The sequence below is a fragment of the Chlamydotis macqueenii genome, chromosome 17 (genome assembly GCF_036417535.1).
Source record: "Chlamydotis macqueenii isolate bChlMac1 chromosome 17, bChlMac1.mat, whole genome shotgun sequence".
NCBI lineage: Eukaryota > Metazoa > Chordata > Aves > Otidiformes > Otididae > Chlamydotis > Chlamydotis macqueenii.
Genome location: NC_141572.1, coordinates 6,618,065 through 6,635,023, shown reverse-complemented (window position 1 = coordinate 6,635,023; position 16,959 = coordinate 6,618,065). Strand labels below are relative to the sequence as shown.

Below are 16,959 nucleotides of genomic sequence, written 5' to 3'. Positions count from 1 at the left end.
ACTCTCTATAAAATTTGAGGAAATTAGGACATGAGTCACTATAACCACAATCTTTTTGATTATAGATCACAGTTTTTGAGGGGTCATTAAAAGCTCCGATTCCACTCTTTATGGAATGGTGCCCAGTAACGGCCTATTTTCAAAACACCAACTATTACACAACCTCATAGTTAAAGTAGGCTTGTGAGAAAATTCACACATGTATTTTGTACTCATTTTAAGAATATTTCAGTTAAAAAATTAAATAGTCTCAGTGTATAACAAAATGCATAATAAACAAATGTGCAATTACACTGTGGCCACAAACTTTCTGACAAGTGTTAACTGGTATATGTCAGTAAAACATAAGTTAGTAAGCATCTTTCTCGACCATATGAAAGATGTTAAGTCAGAAGAATGCTGGATTTCTGAAAGTATGCCTGTTGAATCAACACAAAAATATACTCTCTTTTCTGTAGCTAACTAGAGAGAACAAGGCACATTAAGACAAAGGGGCTATGAACCATCAGGTATTGACTTCAAAGGGTCAGCTCCTCAAATGGAGGCTCAGAGATCTTTCTAAATGATGGACAGAAATTTATGTCCTTTGTCCAAAAACTGTCCACTACTAGCATCCAAGCAAACAAACATTCTTAGATGGTTCTGTGCAGGAAGGAAGATAAAAAGTATTTCTCAGCTTAAGGCTGTCAAGCAGGCTAGACAGCTGTTACTTTAAAAAGCAGGAAGTACTAAAGAAAAAGACAATTTATTTTTAACAAAAGTCAAGCACAAACAATTAAGGACTCCACATAAACACTAGCTAATGAAAGATGTTTCCTTCTTTATTATTGTGTAATACTTCTTTCACAGAAACATGGTATTTACAAATATACACATAGACTGTTGATCATAAAATGTTACTGAAGAATTAGTCAAAAAAATCAATTTACAAAAACCAAAAACTTCCCAAAGATATTCCGGCTGAAAAAGTTTAATGAAATTTCCAGGAGACGCTTCTGTACAGAAATATAGGTTTTAGCTCCTCGAGTTCTGGTAATATTAGACGAGTTGTGAACCAAGTGAGCTAAGCTCAGCTGTACATTTGAGATGAGGCAGTTTTTTTTTTTTTTATATTGTTCTTTTTCCACACAATTTCTTGATGGTCAGTTCAGCAGGTCTCAGGAGGCACTAGTTTGTATGTTTTTGGAAGCTGCAAGCATTGCTCTCACTTTGGCCATAAGATCCTGCAGAAAAGAAAAGGAATAGGATCAGACACGTCTGGGCTTTGAACACAGCCAAAGTGTGCGATTGCAGAAACTGGCATGAAAGGGTCCATCACAGAGAATACTGAGATTCATGATCATCAGCTATTAACAGTCCCTGAGCTAAATGAGTGAAATAATTTGGAGAAAGTTCCTATGACAGCAACTGAAGCTTGTTTTTACTACAATGCTACAAAGTGCTCTGCATAACTATTTAGAGCAGTTTCTATACAACAGAATTCACAACAACTGAAATGGAAAGAAACTGTGACCGTTATCTTCACAAAAAGCGTAATGAACACACAACTACTAACCACTGAAGGTTTAAAAAAGAAAAAAAAAAAAAAAAAGAAAAAAAAGAAAAAAAGAGTTGGTAGGAAGACAGTGCTAACAATGACTCTGTAACAGAAAGCTTTTTTTATTTGCTTTATAAACCTGAACCAAACATTTACATAGCAGCAGTATTTTCACACATGACAGTGCCTGAAACATGAAGACTGTTGTGAAACCAAACATCAGTCTTGTCTGAGTATCCAGTGGGAACAGCATTGCAAAAGGAAATTAAATTTCCTGTAAACAGCATCAAATAATTGGGTTGCAAAGAATGATCACAAAACAAAGTGTATCAATAATGAATTGAAGTTACTTGAAACATTCCTTCACGATTGCAATATAAATGAATTAAAATCCTTAGTCCTTTTAAAGCTTTTTTCATCTGAAGCTCTCAAAACACTTTGTAGGGGAATTCAGCATCATTATTTACTTTACAGATGCAATGATATGAATGAGAAAAAGATACTGAATTGGTCAGGGTCAGCCAGCACACTGGCAGCAAAATAATCTTATAAATTAGGTAAATTACATTTCTTTGGGTCCTTAAAGATAAAAAGATGCTACACTAACCTATACTGGGAAATATCTTGCAGATTCACAAAAATTCCATTCCTATTTTTTACTTTTTTCAAACAGTAACTAAGAACTGCATTTTAATAGAGCAATCTTTCCTCCTCTTACAGCTGCACTTCGAGCAAGCAGACTAATATTAAACTAGCAAATGCTATGCCACAAGCAATATTTAATGCAAGAAATGCATGAACCAATTACCTTTGTCTGAAGGGTGTATGTTTTTAAAGGGTGTATGTTTTTAAAGGGTACTTTGAAGACCATGATGTAGTTTGTATCTCATTTCTCATTTCCATGTATTTGTTTGGTAGCTTAAGAAGTGCTATGGCACTAGTACTTAATTTTCTTTCTCTGCTGTCTATACTTGCTATTTTCTATTTTCCTGAATATTCTTGTTTTGTGTTTCTCTTCGAGAATGGATCAAATATGGTATGCAAGGTACTAGTCTACTAGTATTAATTCCCAACTACCACTATTTCCCTAGTGGAACTACATCTTTGAACAAGATTAATTTATTGAAAGAATAATCTATCCACTGAAAAAAAAAAAAGTTAATAGAAAAAGCAACTTTCATTTTATATAGTAGATTTTCCAAAGCATAATTAAGAGCTGTCCTCCTCTAAACTTGGCATATTCAATTGAAAGAAGATTAAATATGCATGAAGACTACAAGAGGAAGAGTGAAATTAAAAATTTTAAAGAGTGATACCATGCAAGAGCTTTTAAAAAAGGAATGGAATAATTTTGACAGATGCTGCGTATCTTAAAACTGCTTTAGGGAAGCTGAATGCATTTACATTAGTGCACAGCACATAGAGGCACACCCCCGATATGCCACGATTCACAGCAAACTTGAATATACCAACAAAATTGTAACAATAGCTCAGAGACATAAACAGCAACAAGGGTAAGATAAGTGAGTTGATGATACACACGCTTCAGTTTGCAGGAGGATATTGCTATCACTCTACCGCCAACACTACAAACTTAGCCTTTGCCAAGGTATTTCTCCTTCCTTCTTCCTTCCACAAAACTTGTGAAGAGCACTACGTGGTAAGATGGGCTCTCAGTAACACCTGCTATCGGTAATGGGGGTATTGCAGCATAACATGGACTTTCATGGCTTAACAGTAGATATACCGCAGCAAAATGAATTTAGCTTGGTCTTCAGAGGCTTGGTTAAACTTGAAAGGACAGTAGCTAAAGAAGCAGCAAAATTGCTTTTCTCTTAAGCAAACAGATTAAGAATTACAATGAACATGTCTCTACATCATATGCAAAGCTCAGAATTGTACAAGGTAGTAAGAGAAGAAAACGATATGATGGACATACTTAATTAGGCAACATACTCTCAATTTGTTTATTTGTACCTGAGTGATTTTACTCTGCACTGAAGACACAATTGCTGAAGAGATTTGGCCATCTTTTTCCTGAGAAACTCCCCTAAAAAAGTAAAATTAGAATTAAAATGTATAGTTAACATTTTAAAAATGCATTTCACTGACTGTTTGGGTTTTGTTGTACAAGTCTCTCATATGTTAGTCAACAGTTCTCTCATCCAACTAGAAGCCACAGGTCACAGTCAGAAGAGTCACTCATACAACTGATACACAGAAATCTGAACGACAGCCTAGGAAGTTGTAACAGGACTATTCCATATCCTGTAGGAATCATTTAATTACAAATCTTGCACACATATTACAATTCAAAACGCTCTATTAAAATTCACAGAGTTATCCCATTCAGTGAGAGTTTCCAATTTCTGACTTTGAATTAGGTTGCAGGGTTTTTGACACCAGTTTAACTGTAAGAGTATGGTCGAGATGTTTACTCCAGCAGGCAACAGAGACCTAATGTCCTCATTAGACTGATGCACACAGTGCTGTCCTCCCAGTGTCTTCTACTTTTAATATGCACACATTACACACACACAGAGCTCCTCACCAGACAAGTTAGGTCAAAAGACTCACTCACAGCCAAGAGACATCAGCAGTATTACAGCAGAAGAGCCTATTACCTGGAGCGTTCCTGGCTGGATTCCCTGCTCTCCACAGGAGAGACACTATTTGAATGTACAGAATTTTTGTGTGTGGATGGTTTGCCTGGTGACATGGATGGTGAAGGAGACCTAGCTTTGGACTTGGTACGTGACCTAGACCGCCTCTTCTTCTTCTTTTCATGGGGACTTCTGCGAGAAGAAAATACTTTATTGAAGGATATTTAAAGCAATATTACACTAGCTCAGTTCAAGTTGCTTTTCACTCCTACAAGCTTATGTAGCCCTCTTCCCCAGTATACTTTTCATGCATTCAGCAAGCATTGAGGTCTTACTCCAATACTGCACTTCTACAGTTGCGCAAAATACTTTTTCAGAAGCTCTTTTTAACATATTACATTAGGCAACTACTAGTGCCGGAGGTTGTCATTTGGAATGCTGCTTCATGGGTGCACAGGAATTACTGACCAGTATGTGATAGTCTGAAGGATAACAATGAAAAGTCTTTCACTGGAGATTTGCAGAATAACTTTGATAGAAGAAAGTTCCTTCCCAAACAACATCAGACACTTCGAATATAATGAGAAATGTAAGAGTTTGCATCCCTTACAGTTTTCCTAGCTCAGAAATGAACAAACCATGGAATCACAGCTAAGCAAAAGATCTACAAGGCAAATTAACAGTTTGTTTGTTCACTTTTAAAAATAAATTATTCCTTTCCTTGTGATCCAGTCTACAACGCAACAAACTGCAGGCTCAAAATTATAAACAAGCTCTTGTATGCCACTCAAAGAAACCTAGACCTAGCAACACGTTTTAAGTGCAAATCGTTTATGACTTGGAAATTAGATACAGAAATGTTTGTCACTGTGAAAGCTGGAACAAAGCAGTATGGGTACCTGATGGGTTCATTATTGACAGAAGGGGAAAACAGAGGTAGCCTCCTCATATGCAGTATTAAGCTCAAAGAGAATTTGATTAGTAATATACTAGAGACGGAACTATCAAAATGTTTATATATGGTTATGCATTTATGTCTGTATGATTTACATACAAGTACTGGTATTACTGTAATTAGAATCACTAGAGTAATGCCTTAATTACAGTTAGGGAATACTTCATTGTAGGTATCTCTCTCTAGCACGCACTGCTAGAAATTTATTCAGAATGTTGTTGAAGCTTCCAGAATATCTTATAACACTGTAAAACTTTAAACCATCTTTCAAGTAATACATTATTAGTTCCTTTATTTTGATTTTCTTAGGAATTTGCTAATTTAAAGGAAGCAGCTACACTGTAACATATTAAATTCCCACATAAATACTGCAAGCCTCTGACACTTAGAATTTATCATACAAATATCTGATTTTTATATATTCAAGAGTTAAATCTGCAAAACGCCCTTACACTATTCTTGCATAAATAATAACTAAGTGACAGAAGAAAAACCCCACAGCTCTACTGGCCTCGGTTATTCCTTGACTCGCTTGTAGTACAAATTACAGTACAAATTATGTACCATAATTGCTCAGTTTCTTAAAACATCATAATGTAATCAAGCTGTGAATATATTTCACACTTAACTCTTGAAAATCTCAGCAAACATTCATCATGCAAAAAGAGTATTTTACAGTAAGTGTTTTTGGTGTTTTTCATCTCAGACTATGATGAACAAACACCGTAACAGCTGAATGACTGTGTCTATCAATTTTCTATTTTTAGAACAGTCCATTTGCTAATACTAGGCTTATCTTAAAATATTTTTCTAGGTACAAAAGATGGCATAAAAGAACTATGCATATTCTCTGTGGAAAGTAATTCACTGCAGTCAGATTAAAACACTAATTTACATTTTGTCTATGATGGCAACTGAGGTATCGGATAAGCAGAAGAAAAACAACTGTTTTATTTATTCTGAAGTACACCTCATTCTACAAGCAGTGAGACAGTAATTCCCAAACTAGACAAAGTAAAGCACAGCTTCCTAGTTCTTCTGGAAATACACCTAAAAATTCACAAGCAATGATAGCTATTCAGCATCACAACTGATCCCAGATTAATGCCCTGAGCAAGTTTAAAACATTGCAGTATTTATTAATTCTAATTTTCAGTCCTCTGACAGTACCGAATTCTAAAGCTTGCCTACTTCTTAGTGTAACTATGGTTAATAAAAAACATTTGGCTGACTGCTGCCATGTAAGACTGAAACCTGCTCTCAGCTATCGGGCAAAATACATATTAGTCACTCACAGAAAGCCCAAGTGAAATCATTAGTTTTTAACAGACCTTGAACCCAAACCTTGCTTTCACTACACCATGGCAAAGAATCTACTTGGGAACTGACGATGAAAACTGGTCCATCACAGTATCTGTATTTCTACTTGAACATTTAACATGTCTGTCCCAACAGGGCTGAAACAGGAGGCTTTCTGCATCAGAGCTGCAAAATATCCTCATCTGTTTCACTACAATGTTCTTTCTTCAGTCTACATTTTTTGCACTCACTGCCATGTTTTGTTGGGCAGTGTTCCGTTTTCCTGTTTGAGGCCTAACTAAAGCTTCCACCTCTATAAAGAACATTCCTTACAGAGGAATCTAGTTTGTATCACAATTATCATCATAATTTACCACTTGGAGGGGCATGACTCTAAAAATAATTTATAGCTTAAAATGCTGTATGGTCAAGCAGCAGACGCACCAACACCGCATTAAAAATAGCACAGGGCTGTGAAAAAACTATTGTGTGTTTTTCTTCCTGTAAACACACTTTTAGCTTCCGTATCTTTTCTGCTTAACCAAATTTGCATGCTAAATTTTATAGAAGCCTCTATTATCTCAAGTCGACAAATGGAAAAAACTGAACCAAATGAAGTACACTGATGAAGTTCCCAGTTATACATACCGCACATCAATTAATTAGAGGCTGTAGAGAGATGGAAAGTTATCTTAAGAAACATCAGAAATTTTTTAATAATCAAAGTTGAAAGTGATCTCCCTGCTTCTCATTCCGTAAGAGATATGGAGAAACAGGTTAAACAATAAATCTTTAGCAAGGAGGAGAAAAATCCTGTATGCTCAGTTTAGTAACTTCAACGTGTTGCGCACACTTTAAGTGTACGTATACAGACATAAAAAACGTTCACTGCCTTGTATGCTGAAGACACAATATGCCACAAAACATTAGAGACACAAAACATATCAAAGCCTTCTGGGCACACACTTTGCAGATGTTTTTCTTCTGCAATTGGTGAGCTGAAACAATGGTTGATAGGTCATTCTGATTATAACAGGTCCAGAGAGATTACGTGCAAGGTGCTCTCAAAAAAGGCACCTCTTGATTAATATTTCACATTCTACTCTGCCAGTAAAATAATTGCTAAATATAAAGCACACCATTTGCATATATTTGCTAAACTGGAGTTTCCCCTTATTTGCACAGATATGATGAGATGTCAAGCAATACCAGCAGGAAAATCATAATACCACTACACGACCTCTGTGGAGAGGTCACATAGCTTGCACAAGCAGAGTGTGAGAAAATGACCCAACAAGAAGGAAAGTCCAAATAAAATCTGAACTTTCACAGCTAGCAGATAGTAACCCATTAACATTCACTGATTTGGTTGTATATTTACTGTTCAAACATATGCAAGAATGGGAGAAGAAGAATGACGAGGGCTTTTATTATTTTTTTTCTTCTCCACAGAAGCATTTGTCTATTAAAATAAAGCTCCAGAACATAAAAAAAAACTGAAGCTCTACCTAGGTAGTATAGAACACAACAAGCAATGTTTAAAGTCTCTTAGGATGCCAGGACATAACCTTGTCCAGGACTGGGTGTACTTACTTGGAACGTGGGCGTTTTCTACTATTTCCAGGACTATTACTAATGCGGTAAGCCGTCGGAACACTTCTTTCATCTCTCCGTCTTTCTGGTGTGTGAGTCCTTCTCCTAGGCGACCTTGATCGTGACCTGAGCAGGAAAAAAACATCCAAAAGTTTGCTTTTTGTTACTTATTTCATTACTTTTATTTTAATGGAATTGTGCTGCCAAACACAAATATAACATCTTTCAAATGCCTATTTCATACCAGCATGGGGTATTTAGTCTCCAAGACTTGTCAGCTGCAACAAAATTTCTTACCCACCCAAGACATTTAGGATGTAGTTGTCCATTGCTTTTCACTCCCAACAGGGCGGGAGGAACCAATTCTTTTTTGGTATTGTGTGCTAATGTCAATTTCTGTATTAGTAGGTGGGAAAGTTTTACTTCAATCTAGTCACCTTTTGTGGCAACAGAGTTTACTAACATTGCTATGCAGAAGTCCAATTTGGCTTGAAGCCTGGCATTGTCAGGCCTGACCTTGCCTTCTCTAATTAGTGCTATGTTTTTAGAACTGCTGCATCACAGAGATAAAGACAAGTTTTTTGTTTTCAATGTATCTCCAACACTGACAAGTCCAGGAAATTTTGTCCCTGATGCTGCAGAATAATCCTAGCACAGCCAGTATTTTCACCTATGCAAGTGACCAACAACCCATGACTGGCATTGTTTGGCACTTGCACTTTGACTTGAGGCATTTTTCCTAGAAAAGTGAGAGAGAAAAAGAGACCAAGAGGGGAAAAAAAAGAAGGCATGCTCAGTTAAGAACAGAGATCAACTTAAGAGCATAACTCTTTTTCTCTATGATTTGGAATTTAGTGGATGTGCAAGTAAAACCTAAGTATTTCTTAATAACAAAATAAATGGAATGAGAAAAGTCCTGAGAGATGGAGGGGAGGAGGGGGGGGGAGATGGAGAAGGGGGCAATTCAGGGATCCAGCTTGGAAAAAAAAGAAAGAAAAAAACCAAACCCCAAATCCGCCCAAAATTCCCCAATAGTAACAGTTAGTTTTCTTCTCACTAAAATACATACTTCTAATAATTTCCCTTCTATTTGCTTATTTATTTTAAAGCCTTTCTTATTTATTTACGATAGGTATGTAATTCCATGCAGACCAAACATTCATGTTCTTGAAAATATCTAACTTGCAGTGAGTAAAAGACAAGCCATTCGTGAAATCATTGATCTTCTGCACACCATATATATAATATAAATATACACACCCACACACACTCTGAGCCATTCCTCTTACACCTACAACAAAAGAGATCAACTGAAACTGAAAAAATGTAAGCACAATGGCAGTTAAGTGGGGCAAATTAACTGCTTTATCACTTAGAAATCTGACCTTTACCAGGCCGTTCAGAAGGATTAAAAAAGGAAAAAAAAACCCAACAGATTATAAAGTTTGGGGTCAGTCAGACACCTTGACATTTTACCAGGATTTCCCTCAAAAGAGCTCCGGCAGTCAAATCTTTTCGTTGTCGAAGTTGCCTGATAATTTTCCCGTTCTGTTGCTGCTGCCATTGATGAGCTGCTCAGACTCGGCTCCATGCTCAGTGTCCCTGTGGATGCTGTGAGTCTGTGATACGGAGGCACACACTTCACATTCAGAATAAAATGTGCTAGTTCTGGTATTAACTAGAATCCTGAAAAGGCTCAGTCCCTTAACCAAATGCTGAACCTTAAGTGAAACATGCCTATATGGACCAGCCTAAAAAAAGTCCAAACAATCAGAAAGAAAAAGGCATTAGCTTCATTTTTATGAAGTGACGTTTGTGGTTCTACAACATTCTTCCAAACACCAAATGTTAAGAACTTTGGCCATTAGCTTCAAACAATTAAAACCCGCTTAACAGTTTTACTGCAATACATCAATTGTTACTTTAATTAGACTGTTATTTCAAAAGGCACTCTATTCCTTTAAAGTCAGTATACTTGTTGATAGTTCAAAGGGTTACAAAGCTTGGCGTGTCTCATTACAAAATAGGAATTAAAGATACGTGAACAGACACTGCCTCAGCAATAAGAAAATCAGTTCAGAAGGAGAAAAAAAAAAAAAAAAAAAAAAAACAACCCAAACAATCTTTTTTACAAATAACAGCTACTTCCAAGTCCCTTAAATTCCTAATATTGAGGCTAAAAGTCTCACACAAACACATACACTGCTGGACTCTATCCAAACTTATTGAAAAATAACCTGTTAATAAAGTACGCCACTACTAATTACTGTTTGTAACTCATCAACTGGATAAATTATGTGGTTTAGTACTACCCTATTACTAGACAGTATAGAGAAAAATTATCAATAGTGAAGAGAAGTTCAGAGTTTCCATCTCTGCTCTAGTTTAAAATGAGCATCCAAATTTCATCTAACCAAATCACGAAATAATTTGGTACAGAATGAATGCCTCTGCTTCCCTTCCTCTCCTCTCACGTACACATCCAATCCACACTCACACATACAAACATATCATTAGCTTACATCATGTACTACAAAGATATGTTGGTAGAAAACAGAGATTCAGGTGAACATCATCATTATTTACACTTACTGCCAACCAGCTGTGAAACCTAACTAGGACAGCACAAACTCCACAACTGACAACCTACACCTCTTTCAAGAGCACCACTGCCAGGTACAATTGACGCTGAACTTTGATTAGAAAAAAAAGAAACTGATGAAGCATTTACTACAGATGATCAAAAGGCTGTTTGTTTTCCAAGATGGATTTAACAAATGTGCCCCATCTTTGACATTAAGCACTTATTTGTAATAACTAATTATCCCTTTGGGACTAACAGCTCCAAAGCAATCCATGCTGCAACACCTTACAGCACTTCTGGACAAGATTTACTGTTCCATGACTTCTGTTTAATCTGTCATGCTGGTCCAGAATTAAAACTGTGCAATACCAGGAGTTTTATAGGGCTAATTTTGGTACAGAAATTTTGTTCCAGAAAATAACATGCATTTATACAGAGAACTGCTGTTAGCGCACCGTGTGCTACAGTTAACCCAACAGATCTAGGTTCCTTACGTAGCTACAATTTCTTTGAACTTGTTCCTCTAAAACAGGTTTGGTTGTACTACCCAGAAAAAAAAATACCCAAACTATGCTTTGAATTAACTTCATGTTATTAAAACAGATTTTTTTCTACTTTAATACTGCTGAAGATACATTAGAAAAATATAAAAAAATGCAACAGTACAAAAATTGCATCTTACCACCAAAGGCTATTTTTTAAGGAAGCAGAGCCTCTAGACCTCTAACGATGCAAAAATAAACAATAAACAAATGATATAAAATGATATACGGAGAAGTACATTGCAAAGTTCACCTGTAGGATTTCTAAGCACAATACGCATTTTTGAAAAATAAATTTAAGATGCACAAGCCAAAAAGGAAGAGCCTGAAAAGTACACGGAACATTACTTGAATAAAAAGCAAAGAAATTTACTGCAAATTTCTATGTTTAACTTAAGTTCCCACATCTCATACCCTATTAACTTGTCACAGTAAGTTACATGGTACAGGTGGTTTTTAATCTTACTTTTTGAAACGGCTTATACCATAAAAATAGTAACTCCTCAAAGTATTTTCAAACAGCAGCTCAACTAATGTCTATACAGAAACCTCACAAAATCGAAGGCTTTAAGACTGTTCCTCAAATACAGGGCATGTGTTGAGTGGTGATTATTACAATTTAGAGATTATAATTCAATATCATCTGAATGCAATATAGTCTGATGAAAAATTATGAAATAAGCATAGCTCCTCTTTTGGCTGTCACAGTTAATTTAAATACAATAGTTCAAATAACTTCAAATCCAAAATATTTATTTTCACTGTGCAGATACTTCAAACTTAATAAGCTACTCTCTGAGAAAGTCATGAAACTTTATTAAAAAAAAGATCTTGTTTGTTATTCTAAATTATTTGATTAACAAGAACTGAAGCAGAAATTACTACAGAAAGGGAAAATCCCAGCTTTTTTCAGTCCACGCTGGAGGTAAAATAAAGCACTAATAATAACTTTATATTGAGATTTGTAGGTCAGAATATATATTTTGAACAGAATAAAATAAGGCAACAAAATCTCAAACATACAATATTAGAGTGAGATATTCAAATAAAGCACAGTTAACCAAAACAGGGATGTTCCAGTATAATTTTACATTGATGTCCAGACATTAAAGACTATATTCAAGTGCCATCCACTTCGTTCAAGATGAACACATTAACCTCTACAAAGAGTTTACACTTTATTCCAGGAGGATATGACTCTTTACATCACTATTTATTCAGCAGTAAGCTGTAATATTAGATGTTTTGGGAATTTAGGAAAAAAATATTATTCTAGGTGAAGCAGTGGGAAAACTGGAGAGCAAAGAGATATGAAAGATGCCATGATTTGAATTGAAATAATTTTTTCTGAATCAACACTAAACATACAAATAAATTTTAAAAAGAAAGAAAACCAGTTATATCTTCTAGCTAGGCAACAACATTTGCCTTTTTTTTTTTTTTTTGCAATTAAGACAAGGCATTATTTTTGCCTAAACATCTGAGAGACAAAACGCTTCAGTATCTAACACGTTTATAAATTAGCCTCCCACTCTTGATTGCTCTACAAATTTGCTGGTTTCAGGAGCAATTTTAATTTTGGAAATAGTGAGTATGTTAAAGCGTAGCAAATACCTTCAATAAAGCAAACTTTCAATCATCACCATTTCTTGCACAATGTGAGACTACATGGACCTAATTAGAAAGTTATACCTAGAAGAGACTTCAAGAAATAAAACTATTCAATGTTCTCCAAACCGTAACTCTTGAAACATAGATTTCCCACAATGGAGTGTTCACAAGCTGTTTTAACTACCTTTACCAATGAGACATCACGGAAAGTTTCTCTGTTATCAATTTAAATCCACTACTTGTCCAAATCCGAAGGACTGTAGAAGAATGTTCTATTCCCTCTTTTTTTGGCACACACAAAGAATCATTTCATCTTCCTTCAGTCTTTCCACACAGTCACTCCAACTCTCTCTCTCTCTCTCTCTCTTTTAAAAATTCAGAAGATCTTTGATGATTCCCTCTAAAATTCCTCCAGCTGGTCTAATTCCTTCTAAAGGATGCACAAAACTGGACACAGTACTCTAGCTGAGGCCAAGCAGAACAATATCTCTTCCAGAGGAGGAGACACTTGAGGCATACTGATCACACTGAAGTAAACCAATACAGTCACTATGTTAAGTATCAGATGCAGGAGAAAGGTATCCACTACAGCTGTAAATCAACCAAAAAAAAAAAAAAAAAAAAAAAAAAACCAAAAAAACCCCCCAAAAAAACCAACCAAACCCCAACCAAAACATAATGTGACTATTCCCTGTGTATGTGGTAGACTTCAGTAGACTGTTGTCTTTTCACCCGCAGAACCAAACGTAGACCAGTTGGTGGAAGCATTCAAGCCTCTAGAAAGGTCCAGGTCTCTTATCTCCCTGAAGTCACTGAAGACGTATCTCAGTATGCATCAAACTGAGTTTGCAAGTTCCCATTAATCTAGTTACTGTCCGATGCAAACTTATGCAACGTGCAGGATTATCTTTATCCTTTGGTACTTTAATACCAAAGTTCTGGTAAGGATCTTCTCAGATGTTTCTTTGTCCTTTTCAAGGTACCACAGAAGATGATCTAATTTCTTTTTAGTATTGCTATGATGTTTCTCCTTGGTTTTACCATATATCAGTAAAATCTTGGATAAATATATATGCAACACTGCTTGGATGAAGTGGCATGGGAGATTCAAGTGAAAATATGGCTTGACAGGGAGTTGAAAAGATGAGTGATTCACCTGAGGAGACTTTTCCCCAAGGTATCCTTAACTCTGAGACGACTTGCATTAACTTCTTAAACAAGAAAAGTTTAATTCAGCATCATTCCCTTTACATGCTGGTAAGCACAGAAAAGGAATGGCACACAGTATTTTGGAATGTGCCTTATAACATAGAGCATCATGACCACCTATTGTAAAAGGAAGTCAAACAAGGAGCATCTCAGACTGATCGTTTCAGCCCAAGTTACGTTAATTTAATTCCTTGCATGTCTGAATAGCAGAGATGTCTTCAGTAAAGTATTGTGTTTAATCTTAAAAATCTAGCATAAAATAGCAAGTTGTAACTGTTAACATTTTATCATATTAGTGTAGTTAGACACTTTGTTAAATAAACAGAGAAATGCACAAGGAAAATAGAAGATGAGAAGTTTTGTCACACCGCCATAAAGGGCTAGAAGCTGTTTTCCAGGAAGAAGCATGTCATAAGCATGGCCACAAAGATAAAGGAACATATGATTTTGCATGCATCACATACATACCTAGCTGTGGTAGTACTTATATGCACAATCTGTTTGAACAACAAGTTACTTAAGCACTGTTCTGTAGCATGACCCAGAGAATGCAGCCTCAAGAAACAGCCCTTCCTACTGACCAAAATAGCTGCTGTGTGGCAGGGCACTCAGACATGACAAATTTCACAGACAGTAAACTTCAAAGGTGCCTAGACCCAAATGTCTTAGATGTAATTAACAGCATTAATACAACACGGTATTTATAATCTTACAGTTGTATAATTAATATAGTGAATTTAATCTCATTAATGATTAAATATAGAGTTAACTGCACTGGGCTACATTCTTCTATGGTCTCCTTTCCTCATCAGCTCTTTCCTGCCATTCATCTATCACACTTTTTCACATGCTAGGACTGCTTGCTTTCCTTCTAAGCTTTGCTGTTCAACACTTGGTTGTCTCTCTCTCTTTCCTATCTTAATACTGTCTGGTTACTTTACTCTAGCAACAGCCACAGACTTATTAGCAAGTTCTCTTCCTGCTGTAATGACATTATCACCAGGTATTTCACAAATCATGGTGAAAAAGCATTTACCAGTACAAATTTTACACTATGTAATTAGAAATTAATGATTTATTATTTCATTAGAACTACTTTCAAAGACCTTCCACACTTGATGATATTTATTTACTGTCTTCAAGGTGACTATAACCTTTGTAATGGGTACAAAGATGCTCACATAATGGAACAAGTGCAAAAATGATTTAACTCTTAGCCTCCACAGAACTCTAAAATATACGTTTGGTTTCCAAACCCACCTTGAATGCCTGACAGTTCTATAGGCAGTGGGAAGTGAGTGCTTTGCTTTTGAATGTGATCTAGATCTGGACTTAGATGATGAGTGATACTTGAATGGTGATCGAGATCTTGTCCGAGACCTTTTCTTATGTTTTTTTCTTTTCTTTTCTCTTTCTTCATCCCTAGGAGGATCTCTACTTCTGCTTGACGGCCTTTCTGCTTGTTTAACTTCTAAAGTGGGTAAAGTTCTGACTGCAGTCACAGGACATGGTGTAATATTGACACTCTGAAATAAAAAACAAAGAACAGAGTTCAGTTTCCAAAGCTGCACGCAAATTTTTAATTTGAGAAAGTTCTCTAAGTGTGGACAACACATAAGCATCTCTAGTCCTTTATGCTAAACAGAGGGCTACATCTGCTCCTGTGCATGCCACAAACATGCACATTCTAGCAAAGAAACTTAAGATATCCTGCTCAATAGTCTTGTCAATATACAATACAGGTTTTTTTCAGAAATGCTGGCTAACAAGTACAATAGCAAGGAAAACAAATCTAACAATAGCCCTGCATTTTTTTGACTCAGGAAAGTGTGTGAGAAATACATCCATCCTAAGAAAGTAGCTGTTAAATTTGTAACAATTTAACCTCCCACGAATGCTTTAAAACCTCACAGTGCTGCATCAGTATTATGTAAAGTGTGCCTAAGTAAGGCTGTCATCTTCAAAAACATGCATCTAGTAGTATTTAATGGAGCCCTATACAGTTCCCCAAAGACACATATGCAAGTTGGGATATGCATGCTAAGACTGTCAGCTTATCTAGGACATAGTTCTGAAGTTTTCATCTTCAGTTTTTACAAGAAACATGTTCTAAAGAGATGAGTACTATTAGATACCATCTCATTTACTTGTCCCTTTTATTTAAAAAGCGATAAACTTGAAAACACAATCAGTAACTACTGACATTCAATATCAACTTTCAGTGTCACTTTCACCCCTGAAGTGTGCTGTTTAGATTACAACCTCAAGGAAAACAGAAAAATGAATTAATGCCAATACAAATTATTTCTGCATTTTGCAAAATAAATGTTTTGGATGTAAAGGGTTGGGAAGATCACAAAAGTTATCAATCTCAAAGATAGAACAGGTCCATGCACAATTCACGCACAGTAATTCTGACTGCAGTCAGTTAAGCAAAACACACCAGACTCCAGGAAATTTTCAAATTATCAGCTTGTACCTGAGAGAATTCTGCTCAATACCTTGTTTGGAACAATTCAAGTCAGACACTATAGATATGCTCCTCATTTCAAAGCCTGTCATTCCCCCAGCTGCCATTTCAAGGCAACTGGAGAAATCAGTTTCCCTCTGTCATAATTTCTGCTCCACCTGGTCTGACACTTTCACTGTTTGATACAAGGATGCTTACCGTGATCAGAATAAAAAGTAATACATTAAAACCTGAAATAACCAAATTAGAAACAGGTGATATTTTCCTTTCTTTCTACCCTTCTTACACTGTGAATATGTCAAGGCCACATTTGAATAATCAGAAATATAGCTTTGCTTCAAGTTAGAGAGCCATGACACTTTCCTGAGCTTTAATTGATAACTGCTATCATAATATTTACAAAAATGGCAATAAAGCAGTACTGAAGTAGTTTGCTTCAAGGATTATGAACATTCTATAGCATGATCATTTGAGTGACTGGTTTACCAGAGGGCCATTTCCAATTTCACTAACTTCGCAATCCACATATAATTGCAGATACCTCATCTCCAAACTT

At 35.9% G+C, this 16,959-nt stretch overlaps 1 protein-coding gene across 8 annotated transcripts in view; it reads right to left on the bottom strand.

Annotated features, from left to right (window-relative positions):
* Positions 1–800: 800 nt before the first annotated feature.
* SFSWAP (splicing factor SWAP) overlaps positions 801–16,959 on the bottom strand; it is a 49,574-nt gene continuing 33,415 nt past the window's right edge. For 5 of the 8 annotated variants that reach the window (XM_086761164.1, XM_086761167.1, XM_086761169.1 and 2 more), the window contains exons 14-19: positions 15,194–15,459; positions 9,451–9,606; positions 7,988–8,113; positions 4,162–4,332; positions 3,515–3,587; positions 801–1,223 (exon numbers count right to left, since the gene is read on the bottom strand). In XM_086761164.1, the coding sequence (XP_086617290.1) occupies positions 1,158–1,223; positions 3,515–3,587; positions 4,162–4,332; positions 7,988–8,113; positions 9,451–9,606; positions 15,194–15,459 (858 nt within the window). In that variant the 3' untranslated portion in view covers positions 801–1,157. The other 3 variants (XM_086761165.1, XM_086761166.1, XM_086761172.1) reach the window with 3 other exon arrangements.